At 42.0% G+C, this 20,444-nt stretch overlaps 1 protein-coding gene across 1 annotated transcript in view; it reads left to right on the plus strand.

Moving 5' to 3' along the window:
* LOC131985481 (transcription initiation factor TFIID subunit 4-like) overlaps window positions 1-20,444 on the plus strand; it is a 102,017-nt gene that overhangs the window by 12,918 nt on the left and 68,655 nt on the right. The window contains exons 3-8 of the mRNA XM_059350617.1: window positions 8,341-8,493; window positions 9,209-9,331; window positions 9,788-9,877; window positions 10,916-11,125; window positions 15,572-15,647; window positions 17,928-18,042. Coding sequence (XP_059206600.1) covers window positions 8,341-8,493; window positions 9,209-9,331; window positions 9,788-9,877; window positions 10,916-11,125; window positions 15,572-15,647; window positions 17,928-18,042 — 767 coding nt within the window. The remainder of the gene's footprint in view (window positions 1-8,340; window positions 8,494-9,208; window positions 9,332-9,787; window positions 9,878-10,915; window positions 11,126-15,571; window positions 15,648-17,927; window positions 18,043-20,444) is intronic.

A 20,444-nucleotide genomic window follows, 5' to 3' on the forward strand; every position in this document is an offset into this window, starting at 1 on the left:
TGATGTTAATTTGATGTTACAACTCGGTATTGTGTCCTCAAGACCTAAATACTGCCCTGTGATCATCTAATCTGTCTGACACTCACTACTGTTAAAAACACTCACATTTTACTTTAAGTGCTTACATATACATTTACATTTAGAAGCTCATAATTAGAAAGTATTCTAATAACAAGTAATGGAATAACAGTGGCTTCTAAATAACTCTAGGTTATAGTCAGATTATGGACAGAAAAAAACACTAATACCAAGTGCTTGAGAGATAAATGTGTTTTCATATTAAACATAAATGCTCAATGCGATGTAAAAAAAAACAAATGAGCCACTACACATTGTTTGATCTGACCTCTCAAGGCTGCATTAAAGAGGCTCTCTAAAGGTCATTGGTGCCAGTTCATAATATCACTAACTGTGAGGACAAAAGACTGACACTAGAGGGCAGCATTTCATTGTCCTATTCAGTTTGGTTTAACTTTCCTCTTTGTTTCCACTTCTGCTTTCACTTATGAATTAAGCTGTTTTCTGCTCCTCAAACATTTTGCACTCAGGGCTACAGTAAGACGTATGCAGTCTGTGTTATACCACTATTCTGAGCATTTTAACCTGTATCTGTGAATGCAAAAAAAGACATGCATATTATGTGGCATTAGCAGTATCAGATCAGTCAATACAAGTCCAGGAAATACAGCCTACAGTAGCAAATGTATTCACTGTGTTTGGTATAAAGATCAACATACAGCAGCAGTGTTAATATAAACTCTTCTGTTCAGTATGTAGTTTAATGTTCTCAGGTCGTACTGCTACAATACAGACCAAGCTGTCAGAGGCCTTTCACTGAGATTTCTGTATTAACCCATTGAAGCCTGGAAAGCATTTACGTCGTTTTGTAGTATTTGTATAAGCTCTCAAATACTTTTTGAATTTCATTTCTATCTGCTACAGAGGCTGAAAAATCTATTATTTAGTAGAAGCGTTGACACTTCTGTTGAATTTCCAGAAAAACTTCAGGTTTTAGGGGGTTACTTTAAAATCGCCCAGAGGTTTTACAGGCATTTTAGGCGTCAATGGGTTAATGGAAAATGCCACCCTCAGAGTTTTAGAATTATAGACATCTTCATGGTGATACACCCTATGTACATAGTATCCCCCAGACCCCACAGTAGCCCACTGGCCTCAGAGACAGAAGTCCACTTTGGTTACACAACAACGGCCCCCTCCTGCCTCTGCACTCGTACCTGAATCCATCCTGATATGAACCCCTCACAAAAGAGAGTCGCAGATTGTCATCGCCTCTCACAGTCACACTGATGACAAATTAGCAGGCCGCGGCGTTGCCATCTCGACAGGAAAAGCAGTAGCAGGGAAATGAAAGGGAATGGTGTTTATTCCCAGAGCTCAACCCCTCTGTCGGCCTGTCACTCTTCCCATGACCCTGAGGGGAGAAACGGAAGGCATCCTGAGCTTCCTTCCTTCCATACCTGTTAAATCATTCATCATCCAACTGCCTGATTATTTTAAAAAGCTAACAAGGCTTTGGTTCTCGAGTGTGTTTGTGTGTGTCTGTCTGCGTGTGTGAGAGGGAGAGAGAGTGAGCAAGAGAGAGGCATAGCTGGCGGTGGGATGCACCCCGTGGCTCTTACCACCCCCATCCCCTCTCCCCTCATACACCCACTTCCCCCGACTCCTCACTACATTCTTTTGGATCGTACAAAACTTTTAGCGGAGGGGAAACTCCCTCCTCCTCTTTCTATCCTACTTCTTCTCCTCGACGCTCTTTGCCTCTTTCCCTCTGTCCTTGGCACGGTTGTGTGTCTGTTTGTGTATTTTCATTTGTGTGCAAGACAAGTGCAGTTTATCCTGCGCTTGAGTGTGTGCGGTCTCTGTGTCTGTGTGTTAGCGCTCGTGCAGCGTGTGTGTGTGAATGATTTGGCCCGCCTGTGAATGGAAGGCTGTGTGCCAGAGGTCGGGGCAGAGGCCCTCTCGGGTTGTCTTGGCCCATAGACAGGATAGCAGCCAGGAAGTGTGTATGAGTGTCTGTGTGTTTGTCTCGTTGTGTGTCTGTGTGTTGGATGAGCCACCGGGCATCACCGTGGTTTTGTGGCAGTTGGCATTCACTGCCAAGCTGTCACATTTTCTCTTGTGCCTTTTAATATGCTAATAAACAAACCAGAGTTATGACAAATTTAAGCACACACCTATTTAATTTAAAAAAAAAAAAATTTGAAAAATGTTTCCAAGTCCTTGTTGTTGACTATTATTGTTTGCTCAGTCTTTATAGAACCATACTCCACTATGCTCGGACTATATTCCACACATTTGCAAGCTACTTTGAATACATATCTCATGATTCAGTATATTTGATAACTTTAAGGTACAGTCAGTTTAATCCAGTGCCAAGTTAGAACCAAACTTCTCCAGTCCACTGACACCTGCTAATGAGGCTTTTTGTACCCACATCTATAAAAAAAAGAATTTTAATATTGTTTTGTTCACAGCCAGGCCAATCACCACAAATTGTTTTTTTATTTTTACGATGTGTGATTGGCCCACTACCACAGCAGCTACAACCCATACAGTCTGGTGCAGGGAAGTCGAGCGTGGTTTATTTGACTGAGCTGGTAGTTCAGCGTGTAATGTATTTGGGTAAAAATAATTTGCATGGGGAGGAGAGGTGGTGGCATTTTACTACACTGAATGCTTCCATCCAAATGATGAGTATCCAGTAAGTAGAAAAAAAATAGTATCAAATAAAGGACTTTATTGTATCTGCGTCACATATTGTAATTTAAGCAATACCCAGCCCCACAGTACACTACTGGAAAACACAGTGTACCCATTCCACATACTGCATATGCTTTTCTTTGTATATGCTGTACAGGATACAGATTTTTTTTTTTTTTTGGACCCAATAATAGACATATTGGTACTCACAGTTAAACAAAAGAAACTAAGAAATGTTTGTGCAACCTATTGTCTGGTGACTTTTATTTCTCTGTAACTGGGGGAATGTGTATAACTGGGGAATGTATGTAAACATCCTCAAACTAAAGCTAAATGTAAGTACTCCAACCTGCCAGTTAATATTTCAAATCCATTGTGCTAAAGTGCCATCAATACAATATTAAAAAAAAATCTGTTCAACAGCGTCTAACTGTGCATGTAGAAGAATATAAGCACCTATTTTCTATGTATATGTCCTGTATGATCTGTTTGTACTGAATGTATGGTTGTATCTCTCTTTCCTTCACTTTCACAATAGGTACTTAAGTAATTACCTTCTAATCAGTTTTTTTTTGTTAAATCTGCTATGTAAAGTTCGTAACTTTCATGAATTACTGCACTTTTAAATAGACAGCATGAATATGGTTGCCAGAGGTAAAGGAGATTCTCCTGGAGAAAAACTAAAACATCACTGGAGCATCAAGCTTCAGTGGTGGCAAGGCTGGATATAAGTGCAATAAGGCAGTAACAAAGTTGAATTTGGTTCCTTTCTGTGTGGAGTTTGCATGTTCTCCCCGTGTCCCCCGAGGATCGCCTTACAGGGACCTCTCACAAAAACATGCATTGATCCTGGTCGCTATAGTGCCTCCCTCTGGTCGGTCGGGGCGCCTGATGGAGGGGAGAGGAACCGGTGGGAATAACGTGATCCTCCCACGCGATAAGTCCTACCGGGGAATCTCCCCCTGTCAGGTGACAAGAAGCGGTCTGCTAACTCCACATGAATCGGAGGAAGCATGTGGCAAGTTCAGGGCTCTCCCCAGACCGACAGGGACGAGGTAGCGCCCAGGATCATGATAGGACAAACAGGGCGATGAATAAAATGGGTTACAAAATTGTGGGATAAAAAAAAAAAAAAAGTTGAATTTGGTTGTTTTTGTTACGCTGGGCTGGTCAGGTGAACTGAAGTGCAGTTTCAGACAAGTGGCCAGGTGTAAGGTAAATAATTATCATTATTGAAAGGCATGGGGAAGAAAAGTTGCAGCCCAGGAAAAGATCCGGCTGGTAGCTGAGGCTTATGCTGGGGCTGGTGACTGGAAACCAGGAACCAAGGTTTGGGGCCAAGGTAGGCAGTCTGGAGTTGGATCTGAGGTAGCTGAGTAGGGGTCCAGGGCAGGGAAGCAGGGCTGACATGATGAGCACCAGGAGACAGGGACAAGTGGCAGAGCAGGCAGGGGAGAAAAAGCATTAGACTTCAAATAACAGGCAACAACAGGATAACTAGATATATGCAGGCAGAAAGGCTGGGAGCGTAGATTAACTGATGTAAAGATTACAATCTGGCAGAGTGGAAGTGGCAGGGCTGAATTTGTAGACGTGTTGATTATGGAGCGGGATGCAGCTGGTGTGGGTCTGCTCTGACTCCAGCACACACACACACACACACACACACACACACACACACACACACACACACAGAGGGACCTTTGCTGTAATATCCAAGTCAAGTCACTCATCCTAGACTGCATCAGGATATGAGGATATCAGGTGGTTATGAGTCTTTGTAGATGGCTTCTTATGCTAATCTCTTTCATAGTGGTATTAGTCTTTCCATTTAGTTTTGTGTCTGTTTCATGAAAACAAATAGCAGTTAGATCATCCAGTTTCTCACTGGACAAATAATAAGTTCAAGAAACACCTTCTATAAACTAATCATGTCCTGTCTGCATTTCATAGTAAAAGCTTGTAAATGCTGATGCCTTAAATAACATGAATATAAAGTATTACAGGGATAATGTATTTTTGAAGGCCAACCCAGAAGAAATCAATTTTGGATTAGAGCAGAAAATTAGCTGTGTGGTAAACAAAGGTTTATCATATTTAGACGTAAAAATGAACACCACTTTTATGATTTTTGAAGCATTAATGCAATTGCCAGGAGTAAAAAGCTAACGTTAGGCTATAAACAAATTACGGCATGGTCACATTACTTCAGTGTCACTACCACTAACCTGGCTATAACATACATTTCCATGACAACCTCTGTAGTCTCATTTTGCCTCTTGCTAGCAACTGCCTTTTTTAAGACATATAGAAGCTTCCAAAAAAATCTAAACGAGTGAGGTGTTTACTATTGTATTTTATGTTGAGGAACAAGATGTGAAAATCTTTTTTATTGTTGTGTTTATCACAGGCCTTATTTCAGGCATCTTGTCAAAAAAAACATTTTAAAAATGTAACTCATTTCCAGGTTTTAGGACTAATTCCTGCAACACTTTGTTGACAATTAAATTAAGAAAATGTAAAACTTTTTAGCTGCAGCATTTAGCCAAGAAGTAGTGGTCTTGTGTGTGTTCACAGCCAATCCAATCCAAACCAAACCAAACCACCAAGTTTCTCATGTACTGTAACCTGCTGGTCTGATTGTACTAGAAGTCAAATAATTTCCACCAATTTAGACTTTGGTTTCCAGTTTTTTACACCAAGAAAGCAATTATCAGAATTTTCCCATTCACAAACGCTAGGTTAATGAATTAGGTTCTGTGTAGGTAAATGCCATTGGTATTGTTGGTTCTGTGGACACACGTCCCTCCCTGCCTGCTATGAGACTCCAGCAGTGTGACACCATGACCCGCTGCAACCTTACCAAACATACTTCTTCTCCGTTTCAGTCTTCAACACCACCAACATGCTGCCACCTTCTTTATTCTTTCCTGCTGTCATGACCTTTACTCATCAGTCTGCAAGGCACGCTACTGCTCTTTTCTTCTTTCTCATGCTGTCCCAGTCTTTTCTCTGCCCTCCATTCACTACCTCTTCACTTTTTCAGTCACCTCTGAAACTGACACAGATTCACCTTTGCTGTTTTTCTTTCTTTGTATCTTTTCAGGGGCCTTGTATTCATTCATCACCCCTAGTTTCCTCTTCCTCTCTCACGTTCTTTGATATCTTTATGCTCTCTGTTTCCCTGTTTCTTCTCTCTGCCTCTTTGTGTGACTCTCTTTCTTCCCTGCAGTCTCCTGTGACCTCTCAGACCACCAGGCAGTGTCCTTTGACCCCAGCCAAGATGGTCCCGTCTCCTTCTCCCACTCCTTCCAGCCCTGCCCTCCAGACCTCCTCCTCTTCCTCTTCTTCCTCCTCTTCCTCCTCCTGTCCTGCACTCCGCCCAGTGAGATAACCCTTCCTTACTCGACTGTTTTTCTTCTGCCTTGTGTTTTCTTCCTTAAGCATCCTTGATGAGCGATGCCAAGAAATAGTGTTGTAACTCAGTGGTAGTCTAGAGGCTATACAGTAAGTGGGGGACCAAGGTGGAGAATCTGGGTGGGGCTAAAAAGACTGAGACCTGTTTTCTGGAAAATCACATCTTATAATCGCAATTATATTCCATTTTTTGTCAAGGTTTTTAATTATCCTGACTTTTTCACAGTGGGATGAAATCATTTGATATTCTAAGATGCAGTAATGAACCAAAATCTTGGAAGCAAGCTATTTGTTTGCAGAGAACAATGGGAATAATAACTGATTTCCACCAACTGCAACAAGTATAGCTGCAGGCTATTGCTGCCCTGGCTACTCATCATAACATCCTCTCCTGTGCACTGGTGGAGATAATATTTTAAGTTGAACTATCCCATGTCTGAGGAACTGAGGCTCTGGAGGATCTGATTAGACTCAGTCTTTTCTATCCTAATATTGTGTATCCATATTACATCTAGACCTAGCTGAGATGCAGTGCAATTTTAATATCCCTGCTCATATTTGAATACAGAAGCTTTGAGGAGAAGCTGTGATCTTTGGGTCAACATTAAACTGGGGTATACTGTATAGTGCTCAGAGGCGAGGATTGCTGTGGTTCCATGGGAACTTTTCTCAGCTTCAGACTTTAAAACCTTTTTCCACATGTGTTTGAGGTATTTCTCATTATATACACATTAACTAGGCAGCCCTTCAGTGCTGATAGGCATGTATTTTGGCCAGAATAGTCTATCATAATGTGATCGAAATTGCAATATGGAATAGTGCAATATTTATACAGGATGTGCAACATTTGTTAAAGGCAAATTACGTATTGTGGTGCTATAGATGTCCCAGCCTACAGTATGCATTCTACAGACTTAACCCATTGACGCCTAAAACGCCTGTAAAACCTCTGGACAATTTTAAAATAAGCCCCTAAAACCTGAAGTTTTTCTGGAAATTCAACAGAAGTGTCAACGCTTCTACTAAATAATAGATTTTTCAGCCTCTGTAGCAGATAGAAATTAAATTCAAAAAGTATTTGAGAGCTTATACAAATACTACAAAACGACGTATCTGCTTTCCAGGCTTCAATGGGTTAAAGGGGCACTGAGAAGATTAATAAAGCAGTAAACAACTATAATTATTGTAAACTATGTATGTACTTCTGGCCCACTGTGTTGTAATGGTAGTATAACGGCCACCCACCGGTTCCCCCTCAGGTTACACCGTCTCCTCTGTCCTCTCTGTTGCTGTTTTCAGCTCTGTTTGTGATGGCCTTAGCAAAGTTAGCTGCTAGCCACCAGCTCAACCACTGCCATGTTGAGAGCCATGTGCTGGTAGTCAAAGTGTTTGAATTCTGTGTACAGCCACTTTGACAAAAAATCTTTTTGGTACAGAAACTTGCAAAAATCACATCATGATCACTTTAATAAATGTTTTCCAATGGAAAATAGTGTAATGATGCAAAAGGGATTATTCCCTCTAATACTGCGAATAATAGTGAAATAAGTTGAAATAATCAATTACATTAAACAGGTTTTTGATATTTTCATTAATCATTCTCACACTACACCTCACATACACATCACATATGTGGAGGAACATGTGCCCGCCATCCATATGTTGACTGAGTGATCCTAACGTGTCCTCTATGCATTTTGGGTGCATTCACACCTGTATTTAGAACTGTCCAGTTACCATTGCATCACATATGATGTATTATATTGCCAAGTGTGAACAGGCCCCCAGAGTTTGGAAAGAGGTGATGAGGGCTTTAGAGTGAGAGACTGCTGAAGGCACTTCATCTGTTGAGCAAAATTGTGTTTTGGATGTGAGATATTTTCTAGTCACCACATATCATCATGAGAAAGCAGACAATAGGCCACACATGCCTGGAATTACCAGTGACAGATCTTGATAGGAGGCTTCCTTTATCAGATAGGTGACTGTTAAGAAAAGCTGTGGTAGCTTCCCGTCTTTTTCCAGCCTCTAGCTCCTCACCACCTCCCCTTCCTCCTCCTTGTCTGTTAAGCGATGTCCACCGAAGTCAGGACACCAGATGTGACAGGAGCGCTGTGGCGCCTGCCTCCTGTTCTCTGTGGCCTTGCTGCGAGCGAGGCGTCACGTCCTGTTTATCTCTCTGTCTCTTCCTTGCTCTTCCAGAAGGGCCCCGTGGCGCCGGCCGTGGCAGTGACGGCTCCGCAGCAGACCCCCGTGGTTATGGCCCCCCAGGCCCCGGCCCAGCCTGCCTCCCAGCCAGTGCAGCCTCCGCAGACGGGCATCACCGCGAACCCCGGAGGTCCTGTCGTGTCCCAGGTCCGTTCTCTCAGCCCCCCCCCCCCTCCTCCATCCAACGCCCACATGCCACCCTCAAGGGCGCAGGCACTGTCACAGCTGCCAGCAGGCTGGCTGTGTCACAAGCTCAGCCCCGGACCCCCAGCCTCACCGCCTCACACAGCTGGCCATGCACCAAGAGTCTCACACATGCCCACACGTTCGCACTCATACATTCACACAAGTGCATCCCAAACCAAGGACATACAGACATTAAGGCACAGAGCCATCATACATACATGTATATACTGGTACACATTCAAACAATCATAGATGCAGGTTACCATAATCCACACAGAGATACAGAATCACACACCTCCATATATTCAGGCCAGTTTACAGTTTGTTGCCTCTGGCAGTTTGAGTGGACAGGTGCCACGTCTCATTTGGCTACAAAGATGACTGGGCAGCGTTCACTCCGCTCTGATTTATGACTGACGCTCGTCAGCTTCTTTATCAGTCCAAGTGATTTTTATTCCGTAGCATCTCTTTTTAGTATTATTAAAAGACATGCAGCTTAAATACAAGGTCTCTTCCTTGTACACCTTTCTTTTAACGTCAAATTCTGATCCTACTTTACCACTAATCCTGGATTAATATCTCTAAGTAGTAAGCAATTTGTACCTCAAGCTGCCAGTTTTCTTTTTTTTTTTTACTTTGCACAGAAGGTAAATAATTGTTTTCCTGACTTCTACAGGAAATGCAAGAGAATGTCAAGAAGTGTAAGAATTTCCTGGCCACACTTATCAAACTGGCATCTCACAACTCTCCGTCCCCCGAGACCTCCAAGAACGTCAAGTCTCTGGTTCAGGACCTGCTGGTGAGTTTCAAAAAACAACAAACAAACGGCTCTCTTTAGGACATGTGCGTGTGTAGTTAATGAAGGTGGGGTTCCCCTTTAAGAAAATGTAAATACTAAATACTCAAGTCACATTTTTCAGCATTTTCTACGAAGAAGTCGTTCCAAATATTTTGCTGTTAAATTTGAACTGGGAGTTTAGTTGTCAGGTGCAACTTTTTCTACACATCAGACAGTATCGTAAAAAAAAGTGTTTTCATTTCATTTCTTTGCAGTTTAAAATATATGTAGGCGTAAGCCAAAGTTGACTCTTTAATGTATTGTTGTATTGAATATTTTAAACCTGTAGATGGCAGCATGAAACTCTTTCGAAACCCTTTTTGCTCCATCATGAATTTTCATCTTATACACAGTTGAGTGCTTAAAACTTACTGTCCGGGCTCTCTTATAAAGTGTTTTTTGTACTTTACCCAACAGGATGCGAAGATTGAACCGGAAGAGTTCACCAGCCGGCTGCAGACTGAGCTCAAGTCGTCTCCACAGCCTTACCTGGTGCCCTTTCTCAAGGTGTGCTTATTGCTTGTAAACCTTCTTTTTAACCTTCTCTCTAAACTTTTAAACTGCCTTGTACACGGACTGAGGCAATTGTTCCCTGGACTTGTTCCCTCACTCTAACCCCTCTAAACAAGCAGCTTTGAATGGCCTTCATTGCTCCAAATGTAATTTCTAAATTTCTCCTCAAAAGTGGTCTTTCAAACTGGCTACTGAACACTTCACCCTAATCTTACCACCTACAACGGTCTCATAAAGGACTCCTCTTTTCTGGAGCTCTACATTAACAGTTCACTTGGCCCCTTAGCTCTAAATTGACCCCTAAAATCAAATTGCTTCCTGAATTCCTTAGCCTGACCCTTAAATCTCCCCTTAATGTGGCTCCCTAAGCTGGTGCTCTCTTGTATTTCCCCAAAGTGACCCCCTAAAGTAATCCTTTCCCTGGCACCAAGGCCAGTGATGGCCAGACCTGACAGTAAAATGATACACACACAGACACACACACCCCTCTGGCCTGACTTCTGACTGTGTGTGACAGTGGCCCCCGCAGCCGTCCCTGCCAGTAGCCACCAGGTTTCTTCAGCCAACCGTGATGAGCGTCACATCAAGGCGGCCGACCGCCCAACCCGGCCACAAACACATGTTGTCATGCAATGTTAGGTCGTTTACGTCAAAAATCTGCCTGGAATAGTCTGTATGGAGCAGCATCAGCTCCTCAGATCAGCAGTGACTGTGCGTTATCAGAAATGGCTAATGGCCATGTTTCATGTGTAGTGTGTGCAATATTAGACATACTGCAGGTTCATTTTAATGAAATCAAATTAAACTGTGTAATTGTCAAAGTATATGTTCTTTTACAATTTATAAAAATCACATGATTCATTTTGTAATAAACATGTCTCAGCATGTGTTTCTTTAACTTTTGGATAACATTGTGCTAAATTAGCCAGTGACCACAGCAGTATTTGTTTTGCAGCTGTGTATGCTATCCTCTCATGCATGTCTGTTTTGCTCTTTGACTATAAACTCTGGCCTCTCTCTGCCCGTCAACAGAAGAGCCTCCCGGCCCTGAGGCTATCTTTGCTGAATAGTCAGCAGTCCCCGACCCCGTCCCCGCAGCAGGGAGTCAAACCAGCACCCGGCGGCCCCCCTCCTGCCATCGTGGCTGGGCCAGCTGTCCGGATACGCCACCCTAACAGCGTCAGCATCACTACGGGTGCCAGTGCGCTGCCCGCTGGGACGCTCGGACATGCAGCTGGCACGGTATGTATGCAGCGGAGCAGACGCAACAGACTCCAGTGCACACACATTTACAGTTCATTTTTAAATGGAATTAAAGTCCAAAGTGACTTATAGTGACTTACAAATTACAATAAAACATATTGTAGTTGAGTACAATGTGTGGAGAAATGTGTATTTGTGTGAGGATGGAGATCGCCTTAGAGGTCAGGTAATAGATGTGACAAATATTTACACACAATATTCCTACATTTAATAGACAAGGGCTAGAATTTGATGGATGCAGACGTGCAGACGTGCACGGGTGGTGTGTGTGTATGTGTGTGTGTGTGTGTGTGTGTGTGTGTGTGTGTGTGTGTGTGTGTGTGTGTGTGTGTCACAGTGCGTGCCATGACTGGGAGTCACACAGCCACCAGTGAGTTAGAGTCGCACCCAACTCACAGACTCACTGAGGAGTCACACAGAGTTTAACAGAATTTTTATGTTAGTTTTATGAGAGTACTATGTGGGCTTAACACTTTACGATATGCACACCATCGTAGTATGACCAGGATAGATTTCAGTGCAAAAACAGCAAGATCATACAAACTCTACACAGAAACATTTTATGTCTTCTGAAAAATCTATATTTTTCTATTGCACACTGACATATTCACACTATGAGATGCTCAGTGTGACCAAACTGTACTACAGTACTGGCTGTTGATCAGAGCAGATGGCGGCCAAGCACTTTGCTCAAAGGCACCTTGATGATTATTGTTTGTTATTGTTTTGCCAAGACTTTTGACAGCTGATTAGAAGTATGTGTCCAAGGAGCAGCCACATTTACATTTTCACAAGGCAATACAAATACCTTTTATTTATTCGTTTTAGGCTAGCCATTACTGACTCTCTATTAAGTATGATAAAAAGATAATGCCATTATAAACGCACAGTTTGACAATTTTCACAATCAAAAATATAACAGAGCTTTGACGAGGTCCTGTATGTAACATTTATTCATGTCATTTCAGTTTATTTTAATGAAAGAGCCTGAAAGTATGTTAATGTTATCTTGCTTACTTACCATTAAATGAGTCGACATTAGATGAGTGTGGAATTTATTCATGGGGCAGTTCAGCACTGTAACTGAGGCCAAAACAATCAACTAAAAATAACTCAATGAGCATGCTGAACATTGCTGTTGTGTTGTAACGTTACCATACACATCAGCTTTGTGGCTGGAATGAAACACTTGTCAAAGTAGCACATCAGAGTAAGCTGGATTGATATTGAAATATCATATATGTGATATTGTATGATTTAAAATTACATATAGGGTAAAAAAAAATGAAATGCACTGCTACTTTATTGAAATTACAAATTTTTGTTGATTTGGGGTCATTTAAGGACACAGCTCAACAAAATATATGACATAGCTTTAGTCGTTTTTGCACATTTTAACGCAGGAATGTCCCTGAAATTGTCCTTGAAAAGGAAATGTAAGTCCAAAAAATAAAACACTGCGGCAAGATCTTTGGACCAAGGATAATTGTGCGCCGTATCCCAGTTAAAGATCTTTTTAGTCAGCCTATCCCCCGGCTACAGGACAAGTACTTCCCTGCGAGGTTGTGAGCAGTTCATCCAGTAATAGTGTGGGAATACAGCTGAAGTAAGGCCAGGTAACCTGCAGGGTCCAGCACTAGACACAGACAGCCTCACTCAACTTACAGCAGCATCTGTTACCGTGTGTGTGTGTGCGCGTGTGTGTGTGTACACTGTAAGTGTGTGTGCACACGCACAGTGAAAATGTGTTCACATGGAGCACAGACAGTCTATGGACGGGTCAATCGAGGTCAGACTCGACTGGTCATGTCCAGGCAGAGAGGTGGACGAGCTAGAGGGTTCTATCTTTCTCTTTAACATTTTATTTGTCTCTCTCTCTTTCCCTCACTTCCCCCCTCCTTCCTTCTCTCTCGCTCTACTCTCTCTCACCATTTTCCTCACTTATTTTTTTCCCTCTCTCTTACTTTCTCTCTTTTCCTCTTTTCCATCCTCTGCTCTCTCTCCATCTCATTCCAACAGTTTCTCTCACTGTATCTACCCCCGCATCGCTCTCTCTCATCTCCCTCCGTCCCTCCCTCTACCCGTTAACCGTTGAAGGGTGAAGCGAGGTAACTAGGTCAGCCCCGGGTCAATTTTAAAGCAATGTGGCGGCCGCAGTCTATGTCCAGAACATGCCTCTGGTCTCTCTCCATCTCTCTCTCTCTCACGCACACACACATGCATAAAACACCAACATAAGCTATCACACAAAACATTAGTAAATGATCGCCTCTGGCACATCAACAGTCTGAAACCAGACAGCTAGTTGAATTAGGCTAAAAAATCCTCTCTTTCCCAAGCAGTACGGGTTACATTTAGGAAAATTCTTAATGTAATAAATGTCTTGTAAAGTGCAGCAATTGTAACTTAAAGTCTATAGATGTTTAGTTATATTTTTTAAGGTTTCTTCTGCACTGCACAAGGATATACAGTTATATATAGTGAAATTCAAAATTAAATTACATTTTTTAAAGGTATATATACTGTAACCGGAGATAGCAGAAGTTCTTATGAAATTTCTTAATTTAGATTTATTTTTTAAAGATAACACCGCGGGCCAAATAAAGTTGCTGGACCTAAACCTCCTTGGGGTAAATGGTATACAGTATTAGGTGAATGGATGGTGAATGAATCACTCATCACTGCATAGCAGGTTATTCTTCACTGCATCAGTGTGTGTAGCTGTATAAATGTATAGCCTTTATTACATGTAGGGTTATATGTGTATTAATATTTAACAGTTACATTTTCAACCCTGTTATAGTAATATATCAACATCAGAACTCCTGAGAAAAGAACAAAGTAAAATATACATGATAAAATAAACTGTACACTCATAGTCTACAATACAAAAATCTGGCAATAACGATACATGCCATGATGCGATGTTAGGATTCAATATATTGCATCTATTTAAGATAATTTTATGGAAAAATGTATTAATATCAACAACACACTTTCATATGTATACATTCTGAGTAAAAGAAAGTTCACTTTTCTACGCAATCGCAACAGTGGGATCAAAATTATTATTTCATGAATTAAAAATCAATACAATGTTTTTGAGAATCGATACAGTATCACAAAAAATAATATCAGGATACTCAAGTGTATCCATATTTTACTTCCAACACTACAGCACCGTTGATTACAGATAAGCTGCAGAGTGTGCACAGCACACCACTTGCATTAGTCAAATGTGTTTGGTGTTGACACTCATTTTGAAATATTAGTATGATTACTTTAAACGATCAAGGCCATTGAAAGATGATTGGCAGACACATCCTTATTAAAATCTGTTTTTCTGAATTAGTATTCATGGAAAATCTGTGCAATCACTTGACTTACACTGAATAAACAGCAATATTTACAGCTAAACTACCAGTACAACCAGTAGTACTGTATGTGACATATTTATCATTACTTTACAGTAATTATGATGACACCTCACGTTTGATATCAATATTAACATCGACTTTGTTGAGAAGTAGATAAAGTAATTTTGAACAGAAAGACGAGCACTGAGTTCAGTTTCAGTGTCTTCCCTTTTAACCTCAAAAGTTTCTACCTGACTTTTTTTTTCCTGTTAACTGTGTCGCCAGCTGGCCAGAGGTGCTAGCTATCTCTGCCTGTGCTGAATGTATTTTTTTCCCTTTTCCTCCCACTCTCACAAGCCCCTGCAGTGGATCTCTGGGAAAAATGGCCTCTGTCTTTTTTCAGTAGCTTGAACAGTAATATAGCATGTGTCAGGGAATGGAAAACAAGGCTAAAAAATATGCAGCAAGAAGCAAACTGGTAGGAATGGATGGCTGAGCCTGAGGCTGGGCCTTTGGCTGCTACCAAGGAAGGAAGTGACTCTAATAGCCCAGCACAGCCCCCACCCCCCTGCTCCTTCTTCTTCTACCACTACTACTTCTCTTTCTGCTAAACTACTTTTTCACTGCGGTCTTGACTTCTTATTGCCTTTGTCTTATCTGGAAATGCAAGGAAATGTAGGTCATGCACAGTGACAGAAATCCATCCTCCTAACTGATGTCCACATTCTCAGTACAGTGTGTTGGGATCGCCATTGGAGAATTCATTATTCTTCTGTCTATTCTACATCCATCCTGTGTTACTGATGCACACATTTTTAATATCTTACAATGGAATATAAATCAGTACACAAAACTCAAGTGGCTCTCGGCCAGCTTGGCTGGATCATTGCATGCAGCTAACTTAGCCTGCAAGTGGAGCAAAAGTTGATTTTCCCTCCGAACAACTCCTCTCAGGGATGGAGTAAGAGCGCATAACTTTTATACTTTTTAATCCCCCCTCTTCCTTATGAATTGTTTCATTCTTTGAAATTCTACACTAAAGTATATCATCTCTATTTGTCTTCCTCAGGGTATAAAGATAGCAGGCGCTGTAGGTGGCCAGGTCCGGATGCCCGTGGTGATCACACAGTCTGTCAGAGCGCAAGGTATAACATCTTCATCATCATATACACTGTCTGCCGTTTTTTTCAGGCGTTCTTCTTTTCACTTCTCTTTCAGTAAAATATATTTAAAAGTGTGCCAGACTGAAGTTCAGTTAAAGGGATGGTTTAGATTTTTTTTAATGATGGGTTGAATCAGGTACATAGTCCATGTATTACCCACAGTAGAAGCCAGTCAGCACACCCCCAGCTTGGAGAAGCAGGCAGCAGTACCGACACAGACACTAAGCAATGCACTGCAGTGGACAGGCGCATCAGATAAATGTATTTTAGTAATGTAAATAAAGGACCTCTTAAAAACATCGATATCAGTTCAAGTTTACGCTATATTTAGAATATTTTCCCCACTTTACCTTGCCGTCAGACAGCCCTTTCTGAAGGGGAACTGAAGCTATTATCTATCCCCTCTTCAAAGCCACCAGACTCTATTGACAAAAGCAGTTATTTTACTATGCAGAATACACTGTGTACCTCTCTGTACCTTCTGCCTGCCTCACCACTCTGGAACTCACTCCTACCGGACGTGCGAAACACAGACTCTCTCCCATTGTTCAAATCCAGAATCAAAACTCATCTATTCCAATTAGGTTATCCCGTTTGATTGCACTGCACTTGTTTTTTTCTTAGTTTTATTCTTTTCTGTAACCGTACCGCTCTCTTTGTTTTGTTTTATTTCTTGTGTCTTGTTTTCATTCCCTGTTTTGTCTTGTTAAAACTATTGTACAGCGTCCTTGAGTGTTAGAAAGGTGCTTAGAAATCCAATGTATTGTTATTATTATTATTATTATTATTAATATGGAAGATCCTGGTCCACTGTCTTTCGCTTAGTGGCGAATCTGAACAAAAACTCTGAAATAACCAAAGTCCCACAATAACACAAACAGACTAACTATTTAAGACGGTGGTCAACCAGCCACTCTGCAAAGTAAAATGACTGTTTTTGCCAAAGGAGTTTGGTAACTTTGAGTATAGTTGTTTGTAATGGTTTCAGTTTTCTGTCAGAAATGGCTGTGTGGTGGCAAGGTAAAATGGTGAAAATACTGTAAATATAACATACATTTTTTATTTTAGGTGGCTAAAATCGTTTTTTCTGTTGCTTCCATCAACAGCAGTGCATTGCTTAGTATCCATGCTGGTACTCCTGCCTGCTTCTCTAAACTGGGGGCTTGCCATCATCTACTGTAGGTAATACACTGACTCTGGATAAGTACCTGATCAAATCCCAATTCAAAAAATCCAAACAACCCCTTTAAGGACTAAAGATTAAACAAAGACTTGTGTAAATTTCTAGTCGGTTTGAGTTTCAGTTTTCCGTCTTTGAAGAAGTCCTCCGACACACACTTTGCTTCTGGTTCTGGCCAGCAAGTATTTTTTTTTACTTCTCCCAGTTAGGCAGCATGCACGGCCAGATATTTCAAGATTTTCAAACTCAGTCTGACCTTCTGGTTAAATAAGGAGCCAGCAAAATAGGTTAAACAAAGATAGCCATTAGTGAAACCCTAAATGTTCTCTCAGTAGGCCGTAAGATGTGTAAACAGGCAGGAGCCACAGAGAGAACAGGTGTTTTTTTCCTGTCTGGTTATAAAGCCTTCTCAAACATTTGCGCTGCTGCTTACTCACACTGATTCACAAACACTCTTCCCACAGAAGCCCACAAATATCGCCCCAACACCAACCGGGCGTAACGCTCCCCTAAGAGAGCTGTGTGCTCTCAGGTGGTGTGTGTAATGTGTGTACGTGTTTGTACCTGTTTTTGCGTGTCTGCGTGCGTGTGTGTATGATCGGAGGTGCATACAAATTTGATCTGCCCCCTTCCCCAAGATCGCCTGCAGTGAAAGATCTGTAGGTTGTTTTATGCCCATAAATTGGAATGCGGGGATAGTTCTAAAAATACTTCTGTGTGCCTCTTGGCTAGGAACATGCCTGTTAAAATCAAGTTTAAATTCACTCTGGCAGTCCTTGTGCCTCTCTGGAAAACGTGTCTCGGAGCAGGATGCGGTTTAGGAGTGTAAGGAGAGCCGGTGAAGCGCAGTGATATTGACAGAGCGACGCTCTCCGCACCAACCTGGGGAGAGCGACAGTACCGCTCCCCCCACCCCCACCCCTCCATCTACCCCTCCGAGGAAGACAGAGACAGTTGAAGGTAGTCGTTAGACAGGAGGATATTTGACGCAGATAGAAAGGGACATTTCAATGATAACATTACTCCTTCTTCTATTTTGTTTAGTGCTTCTCTTCTTTGTTTTATCCCCCTTTTCTTAACAGGCACAATGGGGAAGGGAGGCTTCATCCAAGCAGGCAAAAGTCCCGTGGGCCTGGCTGTTCAGATCTCTGGGAATCAGAAAAACAAGCTCAACGACCCCGGAGGAGGTTCTTTCAGGTACAACTCTTCTCGCCAGGAGACTGGCTGCTGTTCCGGGCAGCCGTCACATGGGGGCAGCATTTCACTAAGATGCCTCCGCATGACTACAGGCTACACTCTCAGCTAAGGCTATGAGTGTTTATCCCAGTTGCCTGCCTGGCCACCTGGCTGCCTGCCTGCCCCGGCTGCCTGGCTGGTTGATCGGTGGTCCTTTCTCTCAGCACCCACCACATAGCAACACACTGCCAGCCAATAGATCACCCTCACGGTCGCTCTCCTTGTGTCAGTGTCACAACTCATCGACAGAATTACAAATGAGCTGCGTCTTAATTTAGAAATAAGGTAATTGTGTCCAGATGGTTGGAATTTCTGGATGCGGTTCTGAAAATACCTTTTGGTTAAGTCAAACATACGGTGTTTAGCCCGCAGCTTTGCTCTCTCCCTCTCTCTCTGGTCTCGTCTCCGCTTCAGCTGGGCTTTTGTCTCAGAACATAAAAGGTTCATCGCCCACATGCTGGCCTTTGTGGTTCATGTTTTGTGTGAGTCTTTGTGTATTTGTGTGTGTGCAGCATATACGTCCCTCAGCGTGTGTGTGTGTGTATATGTTTGCATGTATTTCTCTGTTTGTTTGTGTTTGTGTTCCTGCTTGGGTGCACATGAGCATATGTGTATATCCTAAAGATCTGAGAATTCTGTTTATGTATCAAATGCGTGTATGCGTGTACTGACAGGAGCAGGAGGTTCCAGGATTGCCCTGGTGTGACCGGGCTGGGGCAAGAAGAGTCTGGGTCACATGGGCCAACGGGTTCATGGTAATGGCTCCCGTCTCCTGAGGGGAAAGGCAGCGCCCGAGGCTCTGATTGATAAACCAATAAATCTTTAGCTGCGTTGGTAATTAAGCTGTCAGGCTCGCTTGTTACTGTCGACCTTTTTCCCCCCGCGGTGATCACAGTGGCCCTCCACACACAAACGCACTGGTTTCCACACAAGCCCAATAACGCGCAGCAACACCACTGTCACGGAAGAAGCGTGTCACTGACATTTCGTAGCATGTTTTCCTTTTATCCAGGTCAGGTGAAAATCTGACTGGTCTGCACTTGCAAGCTAAACAATGCCCGGTCCCTAAACAGCATTCTTGCTTCCATCTACATGTTTGTCTCTACAAGCAGTTTGTTTTCTTCCTGCTCAACTTCCCCGACTCACGTTTTTTAATTTTAGTCAAACATGAGGTTGCTACAGAGGCTGATATTGATTTTAATGTTTAATGAGTGATGGACCTCTGTTGACTTCATCTCTCATTTGTTTTGTTGAATTTCACTCGTCTTCAGTCGGCATTCCCAACCAAACTAATTTCTAGCATCATCTTTATGCTAAGACAGTGTGAATTAAACTATTTAGTTGTTAAGGTTTCAGCTGAACCGAAGTCTGAAACCTCTCAGCCTCATTCACTGTTTATTGTTTGCTGTCGTTTTTCTTACCTGAGGATATAAACATGTTGGAGCAGAGCTCGGTGTTACAAGGCGATCTGTCGGACGCCATTGCAATCCTGAAACACGAACATAATGACTTGACCTGTGAACAGAGGTGGCTGCTGTATTTCCTGTACATCACAATAGGAAAAAATAGAACTTAAGTTTTCTTTAAAAGCTGTTCACAGTTACCTATAAGTTTCTTCTGAGTTTGATGTTCAATGCTCACAACTAGCAACTGGAATAATATAAACGGTCGCCTATAAAGTTGGAATAATTTCGTTTTCAGACACAATTCTGTTAATTGTGGTTTAATTTTCATTGTGATGTGTTTGGAAGAGATTGATTAATAAAGTTTTGAGAGGATTTACACTTTATCTGTCAAGAATAGATCACATTGTCACAATCATTTCATGGAAAGAGGTGAAAAATATTTTATTCCAACTTTATAAGCGACTGTGTAGTAGGGATGCACTGATTCGTATTTTTCCGTCAGTCTTCACTTAACATTGCTTTCCTAACTTTGTAAAACAACATGTAACAATGTAACAATATAGATATACTGAATTGTTATTAAAATAATAAATTATGCAGCAGCAACTTCACAATTAATGGGGAGTAAAATTCAATTGAATCGATCGGCACCATTGTCACTAATACCTGATCAAGCTATTTGAGTCAATATCGGCCTGATATCCAACAGTATCAATGCATCCCTTTAATTTAGTCAATTCAGGTCTGATTTACTCATAAAAATGCTTTGATATGATTCTGCTACTTCATCATCAAAGGTTTAACATAAGAGAGGAGCAAACATCATAAAAAGTGTGAACGTGATCTTAAGAAAGAAAAAAAGCAGTCCACAGAGTATGGCCAGCCTGGTCAGTCAGCATCCAGCAGCCTCTCACCCATCTGCACCGTGTTCAGCTGTAGTCGGGGACTGATGTGTGT

The sequence above is a fragment of the Centropristis striata genome, chromosome 2, assembly GCF_030273125.1.
Source record: "Centropristis striata isolate RG_2023a ecotype Rhode Island chromosome 2, C.striata_1.0, whole genome shotgun sequence".
NCBI lineage: Eukaryota > Metazoa > Chordata > Actinopteri > Perciformes > Serranidae > Centropristis > Centropristis striata.